Source organism: Diadema antillarum, unplaced genomic scaffold (genome assembly GCF_040938485.1).
Source record: "Diadema antillarum isolate AM-2024a unplaced genomic scaffold, OU_Dant_1.0 seq00001668_RagTag, whole genome shotgun sequence".
In the NCBI taxonomy this organism is placed as follows: Eukaryota; Metazoa; Echinodermata; class Echinoidea; order Diadematoida; family Diadematidae; genus Diadema; species Diadema antillarum.
Genome location: NW_027272366.1, coordinates 108,382 through 134,574, shown reverse-complemented (window position 1 = coordinate 134,574; position 26,193 = coordinate 108,382). Strand labels below are relative to the sequence as shown.

Genomic DNA, 26,193 nt, shown 5'->3' with positions numbered 1-26,193 from the left:
ATACCCCAGCTTTGAATGATGCAAATGTGCACAAAGATGATGCATGTGTATGTTGCAATTTAGCCAAATTCGAAGCTGGAACCACGACAGTGCTCCGTGCGCACATGCTACTTTAGTGTCTTGCCTGCACGATCGGCGACAGCGCCACCTTTTCCTTTTCCCCGATGTTTTTGCAGTGCTGCGACAACATTTCGAATCACTGCCTTTTCCTGAATGTATACGATATTTAAATATGCGTTTTCGGTTAGTTGTGAATTCTTTATGTCAATATTGATCACAAACAAAATACAGCTAAATCAAATTTATGACTATATAGTCTGAGTAACAAATATGGTGTAATAAATTCAAACTCGCGTTGTCGCTACGGAATAAAGTGATTTGCATGGATCCATTATTTAGGTACACGTTGACGTATGTATAGCCCTGTTGCGACACTTGTGTACAGCGACAGGGCTGTGTATAGTTAGGGTTGTTCGTGTGTGTATGTGTGTGTGTTTGCTGTGCATGTGCTTTTGTGTGAGGGTGTATGGTGTGTGTGTGTGTGTGTGTGTGTGTGTGTGAGAATATGAAAGAAGATCTGAAAAATGTGGTTATAAGACAAGGGTGAAAGAATATAAAGCCTATAAGGCTAGGCAAAGGGGGAAAAGGTAATGGAAGAATATAAAAAACCTAGAAAAAATGGAACAAAAGGTTTACAAAAGAGAGAGTACACCAAAAGATAATGGAAGGAAAGAAAAAAAGAGAAACTTGCATGATAAAGGAAAGCAAAGAGGAAATGAAAAGAGGAAAGCATGTGAAGAGAAAATATAGATTGAAGGCAGAAAAGCACCAGGTAGAATAATAGAATGAGAGATGAATCAAAAGTGGATGAAAGCAAAGATGAAGAGGAAGGAAAGAAGAATTCTATGGTTGAAAAGGAGATAAAGAAAATGATTTGTTAGAAAGACACATAAAAAGATATTGGAGAGGATAGAAAGGAAAGACCCTTGTAGTTGGGAGGAAAAACAACCCGTGGAGGAAACATAGAACAATTCAGGGCCGGCGGAGCGTTTTCAAAAGTGGGGGGGGGGGGGGGGGGGGGGGGAGCCACTTCCGGGTTTGATGAGCTAACAAGCAATTAAAAAAAAAAAAGGTCCTCAGCTCCACTTCCGGGTTTCTTTAGCTGCCAAGCAAAAAAAAAAAGGGTCTTCACTGGAAAAACATAACCTTACCATGATCACACTTCAAGATCTCTATCTATTTCCTTTAAGTGTCCCTCCCTCCCTCCCTCCCCCCCCCCCCCCCCCCACGTTCCGCTGGCCATGCAATTAGGGAGAAAGTACAGTTAAATGGATTTAAATGGAAGTTAAGCAAAAGGAAAACCATAAAGAAATAATTGATAGGAAAGGGAAATTAAGCCGTAGCTTCTACCCGAAAATGAAAGAAGAAAAGACAACAACAAATTTTTGCTTTTCAACGACGCCATAGAAAGAGCCGCTGTGTGGCTACATTCAGACCAAATGTTAGACCCTAAGTGTATGCGCTGAACATATTCGTACTGTGCTTGTGTACAGAACAGCATTTCAAGCGATCAAGATTTTCCAACAATTTTTCTGACACTTGTAGATTATACTAAAAGCATTAAAAGTTAACTTCTATTCGACCAGTGTAGGAAGGAATACATTGACTTTATAAGTAAAAGGGCTCAGTATTAGCAGATCACCCAAACAAAAAGGAACTTATTGTCCAAGCACTTTTATTTTAATTCTGCTGCTCATAAGTTAGCATCAACGTGATAATGAAATGGGTCTTTATTGTCCCCGCCGAACGAGTTCGAGCAGGGGACTATGAAACGGGCTCCGTACGTGTGTGTGTCCGTGTGTCCGTCCGTCCGTCTGTCCGTCCGTGTGTCCGTGTGTCCGTGTGTCCGTGTGTGCGTCCGTGTGTGATCAAAATCTTCAATTTGCTACTTCTCTGTCATTTATGAGCCAATTTTGATTCTGTTTGCTTTATATGATAGCACTACATGGGAGCTTTGAAACTTCTACACAGAATTTCAGTCGTGACCTTTGACCTTGACCTTTGACCTATATTGTACATTTTGCTACAAAATGCTACTCCTTCGCCATTTCTAACCCGATTTCGATTCCGTTTGCTTTATGTGATGGCACTAGGTGAGGGCTTCAAAACTTCTACACAGAATTTTGACCTTTGACTTCTTTGACCTTTGACCTTGATTTTTTGACCTATATTGTACATTTTGCTACAAAATGCTACTCCTTCGCCATTTCTAACCCGATTTCGATTCCGTTTGCTTTATGTGATGGCACTAGGTGAGGGCTTCAAAACTTCTACACAGAATTTTGACCTTTGACTTCTTTGACCTTTGACCTTGATTTTTTACCTATATTGTACATTTTGCTACGAAATGCTACTCCTTCGCCATTTTTAACCCGATTTCGATTCCATTTGCTTTATATGATGGCACTAGTTGAGGGCTTCAAAACTTCTACACAGAATTTTGACCTTTGACTTCTTTGACCTTTGACCTTGATTTTTGACCTATATTGTACATTGGCTACAAAATGCTACTCCTTCGCCATTTCTAACCCAATTTCGATTCCATTTGCTTTATGTGATGGCACTAGGTGAGGGCTTCAAAACTTCTACACAGAATTTTGACCTTTGACTTCTTTGACCTTTGACCTTGATTTTTTACCTATATTGCACATTTTGTTACAAAATGCTACTTCCGGCGGGGACATATGTTACGCACCGCGTAATTTCTACTTTTCCTTGTTTGTTATGAAGAAAGCTTGGTTTAATTTAAAGTGGAGTTAAATGAGAGAGTAATTTGTTTGTTGCAGTTTAGGGCAAGTCCAAGATAATGTCCCCTCAGATGCTCAAAATTCATCTTGATTTAATCAAAAAGTTATTGATATCATGTTGTAGCCAAAGAGTTAAATTATATATTTCCAGCAAAGAAAATATTTAATTATGCAAATTTATGCAAGAAATATGGCCTTAATTTGCATAGATTAACAACAAACCTTACGTATGGGACAAATTAAAAATATTCATCTAAAATCAGTTGAATTTGTCCTTGACCTAGTTCCTTTATGGACATGACCCCTGTATGAGCTAGTATAATTTCCAATTGGTAAGACAAGGTCAGCACATTAATTATGCAAATTATGCTCTTTCCCAGAACGAAGTGTCCCATACGTAAGGATTTGAGTATGTTTTTTTCAGTTTTTTCTAAAGATTTGTAACATTGACCAATCATACTTTAGGAAGTTCTAATTTATTCATTTTAACTCCAGATTAGCAAAACTAAATGTGCAAATTTAATTAGTCCTTCATCTTATAACTAATTAAAGTTAGCTTACGTATGGGACAAATGCCTTACGTATGGGACATTACATGCAAAGTGAATGGGGAAAACCTCCTTTTGACATGGATGCTATATGTCCTTACATTTGTTTGGTTAATGGTTATCTTTCCACCTACTCTGAAGGATATGTATATAGTATCTACCTCTCCTACTTAGTTGACCTCAGGGAGAGTGTAAGAACAGCATTATTGAGTCATTCTATGATTAAAGGAAAATAAAGAATATTCATTTATACATTTGTATTTTCTTATTTTCATTACAGGCTGTGCAGCTGGTCTTCAATTAACATTCCTCCTTTTAACATTTTGATATTGGACATTTTCTTAATTCAGTTATCATTTTCAACTTTACCTCTCTACAAAATGACTTTGTCCTAGAGAATGGGATTCTCTGAGTGTCATTTTAGGTGCAGTACACTGTTCAGCATGTACTACAGGCTGTACAGCCTAAAAAGGGAAATCAAAACAATTGTGCTTGTGGCACTCATCAATGACAACAGGTCTTACTGAAAAGAAAAATCACTTGAGGTGACAGCAGGTAACTTTGTCTTAACTTGAGTTGATAGCAAAGGAAAAACCCTACAAGAATACTTTTTATTTTGATATGATGTTTAATATATTTCAACTGCACACCCTCAGAATATGTCATGACTTATCAAGGTCATGAACATGATTTCTGGAAATCCTGTAAAATGAAGACTATAGTTCACATTTGCCATGAACCACAATATCAATACTGGTTCTGTGATTGGAGTGCTAAGAACACAAATTACACAAACAAATAAGGAATTCAATTTTCTTTTCTATATTGTGTTTGAAGAGACAGATGTGCTCTGAGACACCTTCATCAACTCATACTTACTTTGTACCCCACATCTACACAATTATCAACAAGCATTGCAATCTGGTAGTGTATGATCAGATTAGGTTATTAGAATTTATCAAAATTGTAAGTTTCAGATCAGTGAGTTACTTAAGTGTTTCAAATCTAGAATTACATTTTCTCTTAAGATTTAAATGTCCAAATGATAATCTTTCCTGTATCACTACACAAGCATGTATGTACAAAGTGTAAACACAAATTTTGTCGTGTTTGGTTTCATAGACCTGAAGCCAAGCAATTTAAAAAAAAAAAGCCAGCATTGGCACATACATTCTTCTATCTCTTTGTTCTACCACGGCTTTTAAAATCTAAAAGTTTCATTAAAATTTGATTGATTTTGCAGAAGCTAAAATTCACATGGCAAAACATGATTACAGAGCAAAATTAATTACTCTTGTTTTTGTTGTGTTTTGTGCTGCATTTCAAACAATTCCAAAGCTCTATAAAAACTTAGACAACTTGCAAGGTAAGCCTAGAACTACTGAAAGTACCCACTTCAAAACTGTATTTGCAAATTACACTGTACATGACATTTTATTTTACAGTTGAAATTATCAAGACTACAAATTAGTCATGGTACATGTGCATGTATGCTACGTCAAGGTCGCAAGCTAGAATTCGCAAATTTTTTTTTTTCATTTGATAAAAAATACTGACCAGAGTATTACATAATATTGGCTAGAAATAGAGTGTCAGTATACTGTATCTGTATGTGTAGACATCATGAGGACAGTGTTAATGCATGACGGAATCCAAACTAAGACATTTATTTGTAAATTGGTAATTACTTTTATTTGTCTTATTTTAGCTTTTGTTAGGTATCTGAACCGGGAAAGTACCCACTTAGAAGTCTATTTCATTTGTTACATGTTGTAGTACGATTTGTGGAACTGAATATGACACTATGGGGAAATTTAAAGTCATTCCCATGAATACACTTGTGCACTAAAGACAAATGTCCCATACGTAAGTTGAGCCATGTCCCATACGTAAGGTGTACTTTCGTTAATTAAACCAACTTCATGAAAATATGCGCCATTCTTTTGCAGTGAAACTTTGCTGAAAGATACTTCAGTATTGTACCTTTCTTCACTTCTAAACAGAACTTGATCAGTAAAGTATTTTTAGAGAATTTTCAATTCAAACTTTATTTTGAAAAATCCAGTTTTTCTCTGGTCCCATACGTAAGTTGCCATATTTTTCTTAATAGAATAATTAACCCAAGGTAAAATGACATCAAACTTAAACACAATAGTCTTTTCAAGGCTACCAGTCCTCCTGATGATAAACAGTAAAATCCAAGTGCTCCTTCATTACTTTTCAGAGGTTTGAAATCTCTGAATGTCCCATACGTAAGGTGCGCGATATCTTGGACTTGCCCTTTATAAAATACCTGCCTTCAGGGTTTTACACATTTAAAAAAAAATGTTTATTGTGAATAAAAGCTTGATGTTTGAAATTTACAGTACATCTGCGAACTTCTCCAATTTAAACATCAGCATCTAGAATGCTGCTGGATTAAGGCTTATTTGATTTGTCCAACACTGAAATGAAAGAGTGTACATGTGTACATGTGTGCATGCTAGACAGGTGACTGCAAGAGTCTGTTCAGGGACATGTGCCACCTCCCTGGTCTGTTGGACAACTCTGTATGTTGAGCTTTTGACAACTTACAGTTAGTTTCAACTGTTTATTTTTAAGGCCCAGGAACACTTCAAACCTCTTGATGTCTTGCAGAGAATGCATAACTTGGGAATGTAATGGCAGGAGAACATAGATTTCGGCAGTCATAGGGAAAGTCGTTAAGTTTTTTTCTTTTATTGTATGTAAAATAAAAAGACTTGCCAGTTCGCACTTATTACTTTGCACATGAGGAGAAAAAGGGTCATTGTACCAACAGGCATGTTGGTTTTTTAATATACTGGGATTTTATTTAAGCATCTGTGATGTAATGATTATTCATGTACATGTAGTCCAATAAATGCTGCTTGCCAGCACATCCACCTAACAGCAAAAGTGGTGTTTGGCAATATCAATAGAATGAGATTGTTAATAGAATACATTCAATGCAAAAATATGAAAAGGACACTTTCCCAAGTGTAAGGATCATTTTTGTCATTTGGTCTATTCAAGTTTATTCTATGTACAGGATTGTTGAATCCATTTAAATTGTTATGAAGCTTATCAACGCATTACATTGTATGTCACTCTGAAAACGAGTGAAGTGCCCCTAATGGACTGAGAAAATAGGAAAGGTCATTCATACCATCGTCTTCTTGAGCTAACTCTGAAGTGGCTTATTTGATTGCTTTCATTGAAGAGATGTAAAAAATTTAATGGATATCATCTGAAATGTGAAAAATAAGATACACTACATATTCTGAGACTGCATTAAAAAAACCAAACCAAAACAAAACAAAACAAAACCCAACGTTGTCGTATGTATGCTCTAATTTAAGCATTTTTGAGACTTCAAATTATTATGATGCATAGATATGTAAGAATGTGCACTCAGGTGGCATACATGTAATATATGTACACTGAATTATATCTTTCAGTGTTCTTGTACAAATTGTATTTCCCTAAGCCTGTCAATGGCTGACATGGCTTGGAAAATTGTGTATCCTCTGTAATTCAGTTGTTGCAATGGGAAAGAGTTGGTGCTAGAATTATGCAGAGCACTATAAAAAGTGTTATTTTCACCCCGGTCCCCACTGGCTGTGTCTTCAATCGCGAGAGTCGCGGGGCAGTGTGGTGTTGCTGTCCACCTGAAGTCATATTATAATTATGCAGAACACTAAGGCTGACTCTGATCTAATAACAGCGACAGAGTGCGATTGTTGTGGGTGTTTTCGCGGTAGATGGGCACAGTACGGTGCAGCATTGAGGGTTCTAACTGCCCCCCCCCCCCCCTTTATCCTGAGGAATTATTGATCGGTGCTTTACGCCTCACAGTTGCAGCTGAACACGGTTGAATTGGGCTGGAAGAGTGAGAAGTCGTGTCTAGGCATCCAGGTAGCCAACCTACTGGCAGACAGTGTGACCCATAAAAAAGTGGACCCTACATGTATGATACATGAAACAAGTGGTGGGAAGGGGGGGTCCCTTGAAATAAGACAGCTATTAAGCACAGCCTCAAAGGTGTTGACCTGTCTTCTGCTTTATCTTTTATGATTCAATATCACATGAGACAGTTTATGTGTTGATTTAAAAGCTCTTTGTCTATAAATGTTGAAAACATTCAGGAGAGAGAGAGAGAGAGAGAGAGAGAAATCAGCTAGTGTGTTGTTAGAATGTCCAGTGTATGTTATTAAACTGAATGTAAACACATGATATTCTCATGTCTAAGAGCAATCGTGTACACGTCTTTAATTTATACAGTGCAGCGTACATTTATGTGGTAGAAGGGTGTGAAAAGATGGCACACTGAAATTAATGGAAGTGGTAATAATGTTACCATGCCATAGTGCATTATGGTGGGTATGTTTGTGGCTTTCTTTCATGGAAGAGAGTCTCTCATCTACAAATGTACTGTAAAAGTGGAATTTTCGCACATTTCAGGAGACACATTTTTGCCCCCAAATTCAAACACATGAATTGTTTACTTGTTATTACTTCAGATGTGTTAGTTTTGTGAAATCAAACTGTGTGAAATTCATATTGCCAGGCCAAGCACCTACATGATGAATGAAAATGTCAACTTTTACAGTATCTATTTTGCTCTATGAGGTTAGAATAAAAGAATGTGAATGTTATACATCTATGGAAGATGTGAAAATATTTTGATTGCACCTGATACAAGTGAACCTGTTTTCTTCAAAACTTTGTCTAGCACTCTCACTACTATTCATGTATTACACTTACCCTGGAGGAGGTGGAGACAAAATGCGACCCGCTACAACAAAAGGATCCTATCCAAGTCGCTGACGGCTGAGCCGAGAAAATCGAGTTTGAAGTCATATCATCAAAATTAGTCAAAACAACCAAATTTCTGTTTTTGGCATAATTTTGTAGTCTAATGTTTTTTCTATCATCTGCCGAAATCTGAAAGCTAAATGATCAGAGGAAAGGCAAGAAATCAATGTTTCACTGGGCCAGGATTTTCCGACTTTCAATATATGTTTGATATAACAGAAATGTGTCCGAAGATTTGGAATTAGCGCCGCAGCTAGACTCCGCCCCTAGCAATGAGAGAGTGATCTTATTGGTCAATGCGTGGCATCCTGATTACTGATTGGTGGTGCGTAGACCATTGCCGCTAAGCTTGAATGAACATCGCAGAGGTCGCTATTGTGAGCATACCTTCTATTGTCAAGCGTTGAAAACTGTCTCGCTCCCCTTGATCATGATAGCATCGGAAGGAAAACTTTGAAGCCGTTTTTCTCGAAACTATAATTTCCTCAACCACTTGACATGCACTAATATAATCATCGATATCTCTGCAACCGAGTACTTTTATGAGTTGTGCTATATATGAAATTAATGTAAAAGAGTAGGGGAATAATGTCATGTCATTTTCAGAAAATTGTCCTCCCCCGACTTTAGGATCCTTTTGTTGCACCCTATAGCGGGTCACAAATGCTTAAAGAGACATTCGAGACAATTTTCATAATTTCACATTATGTTGTACATAAATTGACAACACCATGTTATAGATTTGTGGAATTTATTGTGGTACTTGAGCAGAGAAACAATACTTTGAAAAACCTGAAACAAATTACACAGAACAATGATGATGACATAGGAGGTTTACATAATTTCAGAAATGTAGCAGTGTAATTCCATTAATACAATACCGCTTGTCTTGATTCTTTTGCTGCCCACCGGAGTACATTTGAAAGCCACAAATAGCACCATGCACAGTTAGCGAAATACATTTGGTATGTGCGTCAAATTGTACGCTCAGCTTTAATGGTTGACTTCAGTTGAGATTCATCGGTTGTGTGTGTACATATATGTAAACACAGAGATCAGTGATAAAACTTAAATACACAATTTGTTATGGGGATTCTCGAAAATATCAAAGCTAGGCCAGCCTTACCATGTCATGGTATGCCCACATTACAGGGTTTAAATACACAAGTTTTGTAGCTACATAGCGGTGATTGTTGTACGGATGGGGATATGGGATTACATGGGCAGCAAGCCTCGTTGACCTTGTATGTTTTATCCAGGACACTTAGAGAACACTTTTCAATCCAGCAAGTACTGATCCTTTTACTATTCATAGCCTTGTGTGTGGGTCTTCATGTTGATCTCTGAAAATACTTAGACAAATCTAATGGCAGATATTATGAATGTCCCTCAAAGAACTCATTTGTGTCATTTTCTTTCAGATTTTGTGACCATTGCCTGCATTCTTGGTACAGGTATTCTAGGTAAGTGTCATAGAAAACTTGTCTATCATAGAGGTAGTGGGAATTAATATTTGGCTTCAAGAACTTGTTTAATTTTAAGCTTGTTGCAGAATAGTTATTGAGATTGGATTACCTTGACTTTGAATGCAAGTGTTTATTGTATATCTCGGTATTGCCAGTACCTTGGTTCTTCGGGTAGAGCAGCAGTTTTGTTGCATTATGGGATAGCTTAGGGGACAAACTTGCCCTGGCTTTGGCTGCACATATGCGCTCAGGCCACGTTCCAACTTTATCAAGGGGTATTTTTGGTTACATCTCGTTATTCCGAAGGTTTGTTATTCCGAAGGCTCTTTAGTCCGAAGATTCGTTATTCTGAAGGTTCATTGTTCCGAATTTCATTTTCGGATTAACGAATCTTCAGAAAAACTAACCTTCGGAATAACTCCACAAATGTTCGGATTAAAGAACCCTTTTTCATTTTCGGATTAACGAACCTCTAGGTATAGGGAATTTGTGTGTTTCGGATTAACGACCCTTCGGAATAACGAACCTTCGGAATAGCGAACCTTCGGAATAACGAGCAGCACCCATATTTTTTGTTGAAGATTTTTTCGCTTTCCATCATGTGACCAGCACATTGAAGCCTTGGAGTACCGGTAGTTAACCATGACTCAAGTGACCACAAATCAGTACAATTTTTAAATGTTAAACTTTTTTAGTTGAATTCTAAGTGAAGAAAAAAGCAGTCCCTCAGTAAAAGAAAAGCAGCCAGAAATTGCATTGAGCTTAGCTCACACTTGGCCCTTACACCCACAACTGTTATGGTGCCTCTCCCCCCCCCCCCTTCTTTGGAACAACCTCCCTACTCATATTCAGTCCTCAGCTTCCATGGACAGTTTCAAAAAGAAACTTCAAACCTATTTATTTCTAGAACAGAACTGATGATTATGTATAGTTGATTATTTGTATGTTTGTTTGTTTGTTTGTTTGTTTTTGATAATTGTAAAGTACTTTGAAACATGTTAGTATTAAGTGTATATAAATATTTCATATTATTATCATTATTATTATTTTTATCATTATCATTATTATTATTATTATCATTATCATTATCATTATTATTATTATTATTATCATTATTATTATTATTATTATTATTATTATTATTATTATTATTATTATTATTATTATTATTATTATTATTATTATTATTATTATTGGATTGCATGGGAACTAAGATGCGAGCAAAACAACAGGAAGTGACAACGGCACAAAGGAATCACACAGTGCATCCGTGACATGGCTTTTAGCATACGTGCAGAAGTTTTCTACGTATTGGTGATACCAAGAATTCTCTGCAGCAGGGGGCTGCATTGATAACAAAAATCAACACATTGTGTATGTAATCCCAATTGTATGAAGCTAATCTTGATAGGTGTGTCTGTTTGCATTGTGTATGTATGTGAGGACTGAACAGACTTGGAGCAATTCAGAAAGTTGGAAAATGTTCAAACCATTTCCTGAAAATACTTATATTCCTCTGCTACAGATACAACACTGTTGCGACTGATCAATCTTTCCTGTTTTATCATTTCCTAGAAGAGTAAAGAATGAAAATTTTGTAGATTTGTAGATTTTTTATTGACTCTTTTGACCCCTCCCCCTTGGGTTATGAGGGTTCAAATATGACATACAAAATTAAGGATATACTGGGTAACAAACTTGTGAATGCAACATGCTTAGATAATGAATACCAGTTAAACATGACTTATGAGTACAGTCTATTTACAGAAACATTGTAGGTGTACAGATGTTTTCTTTCGATAAAAAATGTGAGATATGTAGGTGAAATTAAGATTCGAATGTAGTGATGCAAAATATCTGGGTAACACAGTATTTCATGGTAATAAGAAAAACACAGGAGACCACTTGCAGAAGAGATATTCAGGCTCAATGTTTGATGAATTTGTAGTCTTCATAAAGGCCTTTTTAGGGTGGCATCAGAGTTTTGAGTGGCTCTGGTGTGCCAGTTTAAGAAATATAAATACTTGGCTATTTGGTGTGCATTTTATGGAATGAAAAAGAATCATGAAGAAGAAGAGGTAAAGGGCTTTCCCCCTAATTTTTATTGCTGAAAGTGGTCAAATTAGTAGTCCTTTCAAGATATGAGATTTGAGTGCTTTGGGTTGTAGCAGCTTGTCAAATGTAGAAACACACACAAGTCATAGGTAATTTGTTTGACTTTCATGTCACAAAAGAAGAGAATAAAGGGGAGGCACAGAGAGAGAGAGAGAGAGAGAGAGAGAGGAATCATTTTTGATACAAAATCTGTCCATCATCAAGGATGGTTGAACTGGTTGACCTAACTGACAAAATCCTTCCAAATTTAAGGAAATTAAAATGGTCAATTACAGATGCCATTTAGATTCAACAAATCATGATAGAATGTGGATTCAGTGTCCCCTTCAAGTAAACAGTCATTTCTCATCACCATGGTGTGTGCAATAAATATTTGTGCTCTGGAGGGCATTGATCTGTTTTATTTCGATAACATCGCGTGTGGCAGAACCTTCTCGCTGCCTGGGAAGGCGAAAAGAATCTTATGCTTTGCGGATTTAGAGCATTCGCTGTCCACGGTTGCAGCTGCGTGAACAGCCACTTCCTGTTCACCACTGAAAGCCAGATATTCAGGGAATTCTGAGTAATTTGCATAGATGTAATCTGACCTGTCCATCTCACTGTCTCCTCACTCTGTTTGTCCTCCCTGGTGTGATAATATATTTCAAAGCCTGTGTTGACATTGCCAGTGCTGTCTGGTATCGTACTTGCTTTGCTGCTATCTTACTTTCTTCATGAGACATAAAGATAGATGTAAGTGACCAATCATGAGAAAACCAAGACAAACAGATAATGTTCATTATGTACTTTACTATCAAAATAAGCATTGTGTGAGATTGTGTTCATTGTATGATATCTATCTCTCTTTTTTGATCATGACATAAAAATCAGTGTGGGTTAATACCTTGAGATTTAGTGAGCTATGAAGGAACTATGCTTCTTTAATGATCTTGTCATGCATCAGAACTGCAGGTGACTGACCTGTTGGATTTCAGGACATTTCCATTCTAGTACCAAGGCAGTGTTACCAAGTGTGAAAAAACCTAAACAAACATGAAAATCTAATTGGGAGTGTTGATGTCTGCATTCAAAGACCAGATAAGAATTCTGGATACATGTGGAAATATGAGTTTCAGGAAGATTACATTGTGTTGACCCAACCCCCCCCCAAAAAAAAAAAACAAAAACAAACAAACAAACAAACAAACAAAAAAAAAACCCCTACAATCAGTTTCATTTGGTCTCATGCTTTTTTTTCTTCTCTCTTCTCTATTGTATAATGTTGTTCCTTCCTTCTCTCTCCTTATTCATTCACCTCTTTCTTTGCGAATGTTGCTCCACTGTCTCTTCTCATTTTTCATCTGTCTTTCTCTGTGTCTCTCCTTTGTCCATCCCTCTCCCTTTTTCTTTCTGTGGATCTGTCACTGTCTGTCTGTCTGTCTGTCTGTTTCACTCTTTATCCATCTCTTGCAATCTCTCTTTTAATTTCCTTTGCCATCCAAACAGGCCTGCCGGTCACTCTGGCCCATTCCGGCTTCACACCATTTGTGGTCTCCTTTCTCATTGGCTTTGTGGTTCAGGTAAAGAGCGTTTCCTTCATATCCAAAGGGATAGTATAGTTTTGGTTGAGATGGGATTTCAGGTTTGCATCCTTTTTTTTTGTGAGATAATGAGAACCCTCTTATGAAATAGGAAAGAGCATGTAATTCTAAGTGGAATTCAAAGTCTATGGTATCAGCTGTTATTTCGCGAGGGTTTAATTTTCGCAAATTTCGTGAATCACAGTTGGATCAGGAATTTAACAACATGCGAAAATGTTGCCATGAGCTAGAGGAATAGTACATTTACTATAGTGTTGGTATTCATTTGTGAAAACAACATCTCACAAAAATGTCTGTGACCTCCTCATTCACGAAAATATCTGTCCACAAAAATAACAGCTTATACAAATACAATATTTGATGAAAATTGGTTTTGAAATAACCGAGATATATCAAAAACAAGGTATCCTTGTAAAAGGTGGGACCCACCTTTTATTTGCATTGCTTTGCTTTACTTAGTAGATATTTCAGCCATTACAAAAGCGATTTTCATCAAATAACTTCGAATCCCTCTTAGAATTGTACGCTCTGTAACATTTCATAAGTGGTTTCTTAGTATCTCACAAAAAGTAAGAGAAGCTCAATCCACATCTCCACCAATACTCTACCATCCCTTTAACTTCCTCTCCTGGGCAAGCTTTACTCAGATATTATGCATTTGTAATTTATTGTCCGCTGTGGGGGAAGCCTTCCGTGGATGTGTTTCTGTGGGAACAACTAATCATGCCCGGTATTAGTTTACATAATGTGGTCTTTAAGTGAGATTGCTTGTCATGAAACAGCTGCAGTAGATCGAAAACGCTGTTTGTTACTTGCAAATATTAGGGTGGGAGATGGGTGGTGGGGGGGGGGGGGAGGAAAAGAAACAAAAGTCGATGCATTTTATGTGCAGGAATCCATTTCACTTTCTAAGAAAAAAAAAAATTCCAGTGGAGGTTTCATTTTGCAGTCCATCCTCAGTTTTGCAGTAATGTCTGGACTGGCACCCATCTGGATAAAAGATATGGCTGGATAAGTGACTGAAAGCTGAAGCACAACTCTTTTAAGCATATTGTGTTTGTGATAAAGGCATTGTTGATTTACTCTTTACTATGACCATGTACAACTCTGTACAGGGTAATTGCATGTTTTGTAACTGAGATAACATGTAAATGATTTCCAATACAAGTGGGAAGACACGTACCTCTTGGTTTGTATTTTTTTTTTCTAGCTACAGTGTTTCCCAGTGAAAGTGCAAAGACATGTGTCAATCCATATCTGAATAAGAGAGATCTGTAAAAATAATTGCAGGATAAACAAGGTCGGACTGTATGTTATTTAAATGTTTTCAATTTTTTTAAACATTTTTTTTTTGAGTTTGAGCAAAAAAGAAAAGAAAAGAAAATGTATCTGGTCATATCTTTTTCTTAGTTATTTTTTTTAAAGCAGATTTTGCAAATTCTGAAATACTTTCCTTCATTATTAAGGTATTGCCAAAATTCCTGCAGAATATATTTGAAGTTTATGAAATGTGTCACTGTAAGAAATTTGTTTTTTTTTTTCATGTTTCCAGGCACTTCTTATCTACTTCTTTGTTGATGTGCTCCAGCGGGTCCATGCCTACAACATAGAGAAGCACAAGGTATTTATACATTTACATCAGTTGATCAATCTACTTATTGTCATCATAGAAGATAGAGAAGCACTACGAGTATCATGATGATACTTGTAAATGAAATAACTTATTTGAGCTTAACATATGATGAATGCAATGGTCAGACGTCTTTTTTATGCCTCCACAACGAAGTGGTGCCGGAGGCATTATGTTTTCAGGTTGTCTGTCCGTCCGTCCGTAATGAATTTTGTGGACAGCGTAGCTAAAAAGCCTTTTGAGGTATCCTAATGAAACTTAAGATGTATGTGTATTAGGGGGTGAAGTTGTGCCTATCAACTTTTGGGTGCACATGCTCAAAGTCAAAGGTCAAAAGGTCAAGGTCAAATACATACATTTCACTATTTCCACCATATCTATGCAATGCCTGAAGATATTTTCTTGAAACTTAGTGTATACATGTATTACCCAATTAAGATTCTCTGGTGAAAGTTTGGGGTCATTAGGTCAAAGGTCAAAAGGTCAAGTAAAAATATCAAAACTTCACTTTTTTCTCCATACCTTGGAAATTGTTCAAGGTATCTTCATGGAACATATATATACATGTACTGACTGGCAGTGATTATCTAGACAATTTAGGGTTCATGGGGTCAAAGGTCAGGGGTCAAAGGTCAAGGGCAACACTTCAAAATTTTACTATTTCCCTCATGTTTATGCAATGCTAGCAGGATTATTTTTTTAACACTTGGTGTATGCATGTATAACCTAATAGAGATTCTCTGAAAAGTTTTTTCTTTTTTCTTTTTGCCTCAAAGGTCAAAAGGTCAAAGATCAAGTGAAAAGTGCTGAACTGACTTTTTCCTCCATATCTCAGAAGTGGCTCAAGTTATCTTGAAACGTACATATTTATGCATGTTCTGCCTGACAGTGATTATCTTATGAATTTTAGGGTCACTGGCCAGATGAAAATGGTAACAATTTGCTATTCAATACAGAAATTGCACTTTTTCTCCATACCTTGAAAATTACTCAATGCATACTATAAACATATGAATGGGTCAAAGTCAAGTTAAAGTCCTTGAATCCCCAAATACATGCTCTCCTATTCATCCAATTAACCTAGGTCAAGGAATGTGAACATTCAACACATTTGTGACAAACTTGTCATTTTAATATTTTGCCAATATTGTGAAAATGTAATCACACATTGTCCACATGTACTATCTAGACCTGTTAGGAGAATCCTGCATTATGGCGGAGGCATACCAGTCGCCATAGTGACATTTCTAGTTTTTTAAAAATCTGTCATGAGTGCAATTTTGGGGTCATGGTCTGCTGGCAAAAATGGCTATGACAATAAATGAATGAGTTATAGTAGCAGTTACTTGAAACGGTGATGCCACATTTGCTCCCGCAACGACTGCTCCGGCCTTATTTTCTCCAAAAGACTTAGGGTCAGGCTTAGGTTTATGATTGAGTGTGAGGTTTAGTTTGATGTGAAGATTAGGATTAAGGATAGGGTGATGCTTTTGGATAGGTAGGTATGTTTGACTTAGCGTGCAGGTATGGCACGCAGGTATTTCATGGGAGCAATTGTTGCAGGAGCAGATGTCATGGAACCACTTTCAACAAGGGCTTATCTTTCAATATATTCTCTTGACTCATGATAGTATATAATAAGTTTATATCAGAGTCTGTCTTTTCATGCATTATGGCTCATGTGTTTGTTTTAATTGCTTTCATGTTAGTCAAATTGTGTGTGTGTGTGTTTGGGTGTGTGTGAGTGTGGGGGTGCTTTAGAATCATCACAAACTAACAGGAAATAAAGAAAAATGAACAATATAGTACTTATACTGATGTCTCCATTTTATATGACACATTCTGGTGCAAACTGTTTTCTGGTGCTAGTGTATTACCCAATGCAGTCTGGTAAAAATAGCTCAGGTTTTACAACAGCTAGAGGACTAATAGCTAACGACCCATCAATAAATTATTCAAACCTCATTGTAACATTCCTCAGAGGTGTAGGATCTCATTTGCAAGCTCAGTGAGAAGGAAATTGAGGAGGGGCATGTCAGGGATAAGAGGAAGGGGGCAAAGAGGTGGGGAGGGGAAGGCATGTGGAGAGGAAAGGAGGGCAAGGGGCAAAGGTCAAGATGAAGGGTATGAGTGAGAACAGCTAGGAGAGAAAGTGAGGCAAGAGTGAGAGAAGAAAAGGGGAGAGTATTACCAAGAGGTAGGGCAAATAGGGGGGGGAGGGGGCAAAGGGCGAGGACGTGAGGGCTTGGGAGGGCAAGTGATGATGCAAAGAGAAGGATTAGAATCATTGTACATGTAGTGTAATCTGTTTGAAATTTGAAGCAGGTGCCCAAGGCAGAGTAACATACTGTGTACGCTATATATTTTGCGGGGGTTTTATTTTCGCGAATTTCGCGAGTCGGGAGCTATTCGCGAAATTAACAACACGCGAAAATATTACCTTCCAAAATGAATCCCTTGCCTTGATGATACGAACATTTCAGTACAAATGTACTACTATACCATGTCACGGCTTACCGAACAGACCATACTGGCTAAGCTTGTGTACGCACGTCCACGTGTACTTACGAATACTGTAGAGAGCCAATCCATTGTCGCAAGGGGACCACTCGTCAGAAATCTAGCGCGATGGACTTAACCACTTCAAAAATGTTGAATTCTAACTTACTAGTTCGCAGAGTTTGGTAAGTTTTTTTCATGCAGTGTATAACTAGACTAGTATCATTCTTATTTGCTAGTAAGTTGAAAATTCACACTTTCTTTGCCACTTCATATTTTCTCTGGTCCCCAAATCGCGAATTTAACCACTCGCGAAAATGTGTGACAGCGGCAATTCGCGAAAATTTATGTACGCGAAAATTATAGCGTATACAGTAATTTCCCAGGTGATGTCAATAATATTTATTGTAACTGTCATGTATTTTGTACCAACAGGTGGGACTTTCTTTAAGTTAAAATAGAGACAAACACACACATACATGCATATTTTGCCACCACATAAATCAGTAGTTAACCAATAAGTCTCTATGTATATTTGTGTTACAAAATGGGCATCTACCATCAAAGAAATTACTGTACAACGGGGAATTTTCATGGGCAATTTAATTTTGTGCTAGAGCAATGCATGCAAAAGTTCTTTTCGACACTATAAAGCATTGAATGTCAGTGGCTATTCACAGAAAAATTCATACAAAAAAGGCCATCGGCTCCTATGTGCGAAAATTTCATGCTACAAATTTTTCTTGCTTTACAGTGTACAATTATCGCAAACATTTTTTTTTTGGGGGGGTGGGGGGGTTGGATATTTATAGGAATAATTTATGTATCCATATATCTCAAGTGATAAGGTGATTTGTGCAGTTACACTATTTAAAAAAGGGAGTTCTATCCATGTTGAATTTATTTCTCCACTTTGATTGCTGTTTGCATAGGGCTGAGATTTGATTGATTTCCTTACTATCCACAGGGACAGTGTCCCATTAACTGCAATTGCTCTGTGGCTGTGGGAAACTCACATACAAAGTATAAGCTATTTGTTATTCTATTCCTTGATCCTTTGGGGAAAACTGCTACAAAAAATAAACAAACAAACCAACACAACAAAGCACTTATACAGTAATTTGCTTTTGACTTGTGTTTTTAGCTCACCTGAGCCAAAGGCTCAAGTGAGCTATTGTGATCGCTCTTCATCCGGTGTCCGTCATACGTCATGCGTAAACTTTTTACATTTTCATCTTCTTGAAAACCCTATGACGGATTTTCACCAAACTAGGCAGACCACAGCATCCCTAGGGGGATAGGATCTCGATTTCTTCAAATGGACGCCATGCCCCACCGGGGGTGGGGGGAGGGGGGAGTGGGGGCCAAGCCCCCCCCCCCCCCAAAAAAAAAAAAAAAATAAATAAAAATAAAAAAAAATTAAGGATTCTTAAAAAATCTTCTTCTCTAGAACCAGAAGTGATGGAGCTAAGTTATTACTATGACTAGTGAGTACCTTAATGACTGCAGTTTCAAGTTTGTTCATGGCAGAATCAGGGGTGCCCCCCTTGGGACCCTGAGGAGGGGGTGGGAGAGGTCCTAATGGGGGCCCAAGTTGTACATTTTTATCTTCTTCTTGAAAACCCCGCAATGAATTTTCATTAAAATTGGCAGGTACATGATAGCATCCCAAGGGGGATAGAATCCTCATTCCTTTAAATGGTCACCCTGTCCTCCTTGGGGCCCCAGGGGCCCCAACCCTCCAAATTAAGGAATCTTAAAGATCTTCTGCTTTAGAACCAGAAGTGATAGAGTTAAGTTAATACTATGAGTTAGTTACATTTGATGACTGTTTTGACTTTGTTCATGGCGGAATCAGGGATGCCCCCCTGGGGACCCAGGGAAGGGGGTGGGATGGATCCAAATGGGGACCTAAATTGTACATGTTTGTGTTCCTCCTGATGTGTTGAATTGTGGAATATGTGATTTTTTTTTCTCTCTTTGAGTGAATAGTCTCTCTAAATTCTATCATGATATGTGTGTGTGTGTGTGTGTGTGTGTGTGTGTGTGTGTGTGTATGTGAGCATGTGTATGTGCGTATGTATGTACCATTATATACTGTATGTGCTTTGACATACCTGTACCATTTGAGTTCTCCCTTTCATCTTTCAGGGACTGAGTTTTGAGGAGCAGCAAGTCCCGCTAACAAACCTGACAGATGATGATGAACCCATTCATAGTGGTAATCCCTTGTCTTTGGTTCAAACCCATCCAGACCGTAATGACTATAAAATTGTAAAACTGGAAATGTTTTGCTGGCATGAAACTTTTGCTAATTTTGCTAGGAGCCAAGATTTGCAAAAGTACATGTAAAATGCACACAAAACTTTTGTCTGCACAATACTGTATAATTTTTTTATAGTCAAAATTTGTGAAAGTGTAATGCATATGATTTTTTTTTTTGGTGTCTACACAGTATGGTGTGCCCATAATTTTTACATTGTCAAAAATTTGCAAAAGTTTCATGCTACGAAAAGGCCATTGGCTCCAATTTGCAAAAGTTTCATGCCGTGAATGTTTCTGGTTTTATAGTATTTTGTTATTAAGGTAGAAATATATACATGTATGATGACAAGTTTCTCATATCTCACTTACTCTGTCTGTCTCAGCCACAATGTGGTTTTCCTTGAAATGCTTCTGCCTTTGGTTTGCATTGGTATAATTTGGCTCTCAAATACAGGCAAGTTTAATGAATGACAGTGTGAAAGCATTATTGGAACTGCATTATGAGTTGACCCCAAGGTGTAGTATACTCTAGGCATTGGAGCTAATTTATGTTGGATTATCAATTGTGCATCTCCTCAGATGGTATACAGTATGTCCCAAAAAAAATTACAACGGGACCCCCAGCAATGATATCTTTAGAAATAGTGAATCAATCTAAATACAAATTCAGGGTGTGAAACTATAACTCATCGCCCACATCTTACAGAAAACCCCATTCGATTTGCTTCAGTGGTCAAAGAGAAATGAGGAATTTTGTAGAGGATGTCGGGAATCCCTTTTGTCCAAGCTCTGTCTATTATTCACGCACTAGAGCATTGAATTCCTAAAATTGGAAAGATTAGACTCATGACATGCTTTACAACAATCTACATTTCTCTGTGACTGCTTGTCCAAATTGAATGAGGTTTTCTGCAAAATAGAGCTAAGATGTTATATTTTAAGGCCCCGAAGTAGCACTTAGTCAGGTTGATCATTTTGGATGTTATCAATTCGAAAATTTGATTGTAATTTTTGAGAGACATACTGCAGTATGTCCCACAAAAATTACAATCAGATTTTTGCATTGATAACATCCAATATGATTATTTTTTTTTCAATGCTACTTCAGGGTCTTAAAACACAACATCTTAGCTCTATTTTGCAGAAATCCCCATTCGATTTGGTGAAGCGGTCACAGAGAAATGGGGATTGTAGTAAAGCATGTCATGAGTCTGATTCTTCCAAGTTTAGCACTTCGATGATTTTGTGTGTGAACAATAGACAGAACTTGGACAAAAGAGATTCCCGACATCCTCTACAAAATTCCTCATTTCTCTTTGACCACTGAAGCAAATCGAATGGGGTTTTTATGCCTCCGCCACGAAGTGGTGCCGGAGGCATTATGTTTTCGGGTTGTCCGTCCGTCCGTACGTACGTCTGTACATCCGTACGTACGTCCGTCCACTTTCATTTACGCAATAACTTGAGTAATATTTACTGGAATTTTACCAAACTTGGTCCAAGTATGAAGTATGATAGGGCAATGATTTGATAAGATTTTGGGTGAAATCGGCTAAAGGTCAAAGGTCAAAGGTCAAGGTCAAATCAAGAAATTGTATCCGTTTACGCGATAACTCAAGACTGGATGGAGCAAATTTCACCAAACTTTGTTGGAGGATAATGTATGATGGGACAATTACTTGATAAGTTTTTCAGTGAAATTGGACAGAGGTCAAAGGTCAAAGATCAAGGTCAAATCCTAAAATTTATGTGTTTACGTGATACTCAAAACTGGATGAAGCAGCTTTCACCAAACTTGGTCCAAGGATGATGTATGATGGGACAATTAGTTGAGTAGATTTTAGTGATATTGACAAGAGGTCAAAGGTCAAAAGGTCAAGGTCAAATGCTAAAAATGTTGCTATTTCCCCATATCTATGCAATGCCCGCAGTTATTTTCTTGAAACTTAGTGTAGACATGTACTACTGCGTGAAGATTCTCCAGAGAGAGTTTCATGTCATAAGGTCAAAGGTCAAAAGGTCAAAGGTTAGGTGAAAATGTTGCAATATCACTTTTCTCGCAAATGGTTCAATGTATCTTCATGGAACTTGGTACAATGTACATATGCATGTACTGACTGGCAGGGATTATCTAGGGAATTTAGGGGTCATTGGTCAATAGTCATGGGGTCAAAGGTCAAGGTCAACTCCTCAAAATGTTACTATTTCCCTCATATACTATGCAATGATTGCATTATTAGTTTTAGAATTTAATGTATGTACATGTATTACTTAATGGAGATTCTCTTGGAAATTTCCAGCCAGAAGGTCAAAGGTTAAGGGTCAAAGGTCAGGTTTAAATGGGAAAAAAAAGATATATTTTGTACTGTAATTACACTCTTTCTTCATACCTTGACAATTATACTCAATGCATAAACTTATAATAAGGTCGGTCAGAAGTCAAGTAAAAATTTTCAATTCCCCAAATATGTGTACAGTTGGTCTGCACTCTTTAATAGACAATTATAGCAAACCCAGTTTGTGGAAAGTGAACATTCAAGATATTTCTGACAAACCTGTTATTTCGATATTTTGCCAGTTATGTGAAACTGTCATCACACATTGTGAAGACATTGTACTATACACTTATTGGGAGAATCATGCATTATGGCGGAGGCATCAGTCGCCATAGCGACATTTCTAGTCTGTAAGATGTGGGCAATGAGTTATAGTTTCATACCCTGAATTTGTATTTAGATTGATGCAATGTTTTTAAAGATATCATTGCGTAGGGCCCCGTTGTAATTTTTTTTGGGACATACGGTATAGCATGACTGATGCCTCATTGGGTAAATACTTTGCCTCAATCAATATCTGATTGATTCATTGCTGATTTAATGCTGGATATTAGGTTCTGCAAATCTGTAGATAGGACTCGATTTGTGTGGAGGCAGAGATAGAGAGAGGAAGTCTCCTGTCACATTCTCTGTCTCTTTGTTTTCATTCCATCCCTCCCTTTTGCAGGTGCATCCAAGTTTGCCTCAAGGTATTCCTTGAGGAAAGTGGCGAGGAAGGTGGCCAAGCCTAACCTACACATGATGGGATCACTGTTCCTGGGAAAGGGGCTGAGGCAGGCCTTTGACGTTGTCCTTCTCCTCCAGTTGTAAGTCATGTTTTATCACTGATATATTTTCTCCTTCTTTAATTGTAAGTCACTCCCATTGGGTGATTTGGCTTTGTCGCTTTGCCTTCTTTGGTCACTATGTTCCCATCTAGAGGCAATTCCCAATAAAGTCGCTGTTAATAAACCAGTTCGCAATTCCACTTTGCGCATGAGCAGAAAAAGGTCATTTGTACAAACAGGCATTTTGGTTTGTAAATTCACTGAGATAGGCTATGCATCTGTGATGCGATGAATATTCATGTGATCCTTATCTAAACGGTGGTTGCGAGCACATCCACTTGACAGCAAGAATGGTATTTTGCAATTGATACAAAACAATGAAATGGATGTCTGCTAACTTGTCAACTGATGGAGTATTCTGATCACCTGATCTAAAACGCAAGCTCATTCTTTGTTTGAACATGAATTCATTAAATGTTACGTCGGGCAAGCTTATGCATTATGTCGCTCTGAAAATGAGTGAAGTGCCTAACCAACTGAGAAAAGAGAAAGGTCATTAGAAAATTTGTACCAGTCTGTACATGAGCTAATTACGAACTGGCTTATTTGTTGTCATTGTGTGGTTGTAAAGCACTGTTCTTGGACACTTCAACAATGTCATTTCAATATATGATGTCACACTGGATATTCTCCTTTATTGTGAAAAAAAAAGTATCTAATTTCAATTTTGATATAAACATCTTTCTTGTGGATCTCCTTTTTCTTTAGCACTGAGTTTCTCATGATGGACAATTCAATCTTTACAATACTCAATTTGCCTTCTCCTTCTCTTGTTGTAACCACTCTGTCCGGACAATCTAACTGAAATCATTTCCTTTCCACTTTGATAAAATCATGGCCTGAACTTGACTTGAAGGGAAGAGAAAGGGTATTCATAGTGTGGAGTATCAATCCTGTGGAGAGGTATTGGTCTTACAGGTGTTTTGTGAAGAAGTTAATGTTTCAGACGCTATTGTCAAAGAGATAATGTCCAATGAGATATCTTGCTCAAGAGCCAATTAGAGGTATAATTAACCTGTTGAGGACAAGTCCCGAGTATACTCGGGCAGGGGTCTATGGGAAATGCATGTTGTAGCAAGATCAGTTCGTCCTCAACGGGTTAAAAAAATTGGTTGATTTGGACCCGTCGACATTTCCAATGTCTGGTTATTGTTAGTGGGATCAGTTCCGCTTTATTTGCTCCACAAAGGATAACATCAGTGATTGTACTTGTCCTATTCTGTTGAGCAAGCATCATGAGCACAGAGAAAAGTATTTAAAATGCATCATGTTTAGCACACTTCTTGAATGCTAACATAATCAGTTTGTAGAAAGGAAGTTCCTTTGTCGTGATAAAAGTTTCAATTTTCCTATATATTTTTATGTTTCTTTTTCTGTCCATACAGTGTTTCTATTTTGATCAGCTATGCCTTGGCAGGCAGTGAGGCTTATGCTCAGTTGCTCCACGTCAAGTGAGTTTTTCATTGTACAAATTCTTAGGGAATACCTTTGCTTTCATATGATGGAATGGCTTTTTGAGTGAAATACTGTATACGCCATGTATTTGGCGAGTCTAAATTTTTGCAAATCGAGACATACCGACGATATTGCGAGTGGTCAAGTTCGCGATCATGGAGTCCTGCACTGAACAGAAATGTATATGTGTATGTCACATTCATTTTCGCGTGTCTTGATTCTTCAACATGAAATCAGTCTTTTTCATCTTACACTGGTAATACCAACATGTAGAATGAAGTTGACTGTTGAACTGAAGTTAGATCCGTGGATACTATACATTACATGCAAGCATTAGTTCCCCTTCATGACAGTTCCAGTGTACATAGTGTATGAGTATAATGTTTGTGGTAATTGCTGTGATAATCTCATTTCCAGACATTCCTCACCTACATTGTACCACTCATATTACAATATGAGGCATATGCTAGACTGTCAGGAAGTCAAGATGGTATTCTTAATCTTCCTGTGCACAGCCATTTGAATCTGGATGTTGATCATACAGAAATGCCCTGCACTCCTATAGGATTGATCTTGTGTGGAGAAAAGGGTCTAAAAAGCTAGACTAATTCTTGCAAGACCTTCGTAATCACAGTCAATTTTACCAAGTTTGATGTCCCTTATGTTGAGCACAGAGCTTAATCAAAGCTCCACAAAAAGTTCCAGGCGAGTCTGAATTCTGTGCTGGTGTTTTGCATACAAATGAAACAACCGTCAGTTGGGGTTGTACCTCTTGTGCATCCCAAAGAATTTTAATTTCAGCAAGGCGGACAATTACTCTCTCTTATCTGTCCCGACTATCTACCACGCAGACATCTCTACATCATTCCAGTCTTTGTGTGGCTGCTGTCCTTCAGCATCGTCTTTGCCCAGCGCATCATCCAACCTGTTGTCTCCCTCTTCACCTTGGCCAAGGGAGGTCTTCTCGTTGCTACGGTGAGACCACCTCTTGGGGTGTGGCTCAGGAGATGATGCTCATACTGCATGACTTACATATACCTCCCATGGCAAAGTGCATTCATCATGCATGATGAAGAACCACTGCTTAATGGTCCTTTTCTTTTGCCATGAGGCTAGAAACTTTGCTCCTTTGCTCTTGAAGAATATTTCTACATCAATGTTCAGTCATCTTGCTTGACACCTGTTAGAAATTTTTATGGATGTGATATTGTTGTGATGTCGTATAGAAGAAAGTTGCTGGCATCAATATCTTTGTTAGCACCAGATTTCATGGAATGAAAGAATGTTTGAAAAACAACAAAATAAAAAAGAATCAAAACCGCAAATCCAGCAAACTTGTTCTTTGCTGTTGTTATTGGAATCTGTATGCTTTCCAGGGAGATAAAGGGGATAAAACTGTAAGCTCTGAGTGCCAGACAGCATCAGATTTACAAATCATTGTAGATTTCAATTTATCAATTTTAGATCCTATGTAAATTTTGTCTAATTTCGTTCTTACCTAGGGATAAGTTTGTAGTCAGTGACACTTAATCAGAGACACTAATTAAAAGAATGAAAGCAACAATAACAAACAAAATTCCTTTTGAAGTTAACTCTGTAGAGTTTGTACAAAATAGAGAAATATGGAAAATGGAAAGAAAAGACTGTGGTGTGCAAAGCCTGTTTTTGATACTATTACTTTCTTCCTCCTGTGATAGGTGGTGGTGACCTTTGGTGTGGGGTCAGCAGTAGCCAACACCATCACCAATGACTTTCACTACATGGGTTCACCTTTCCTCATGGGTACAGTGGCTCTAGGTGAGGAACATCCCACAATAGTCATCTTGTTTTCACAGAGCATCCTCTACACA

General features: G+C 37.6%; 1 protein-coding gene across 1 annotated transcript in view; it reads left to right on the top strand.

Annotated features, from left to right (window-relative positions):
* LOC139711548 (uncharacterized) overlaps positions 1–26,193 on the top strand; it is a 45,020-nt gene that overhangs the window by 7,622 nt on the left and 11,205 nt on the right. Inside the window, exons 2-9 of the mRNA XM_071623422.1 lie at positions 9,592–9,633; positions 13,237–13,310; positions 14,884–14,952; positions 19,612–19,681; positions 22,729–22,867; positions 24,274–24,339; positions 25,195–25,318; positions 26,041–26,140. Coding sequence (XP_071479523.1) covers positions 9,592–9,633; positions 13,237–13,310; positions 14,884–14,952; positions 19,612–19,681; positions 22,729–22,867; positions 24,274–24,339; positions 25,195–25,318; positions 26,041–26,140 — 684 coding nt within the window. The remainder of the gene's footprint in view (positions 1–9,591; positions 9,634–13,236; positions 13,311–14,883; positions 14,953–19,611; positions 19,682–22,728; positions 22,868–24,273; positions 24,340–25,194; positions 25,319–26,040; positions 26,141–26,193) is intronic.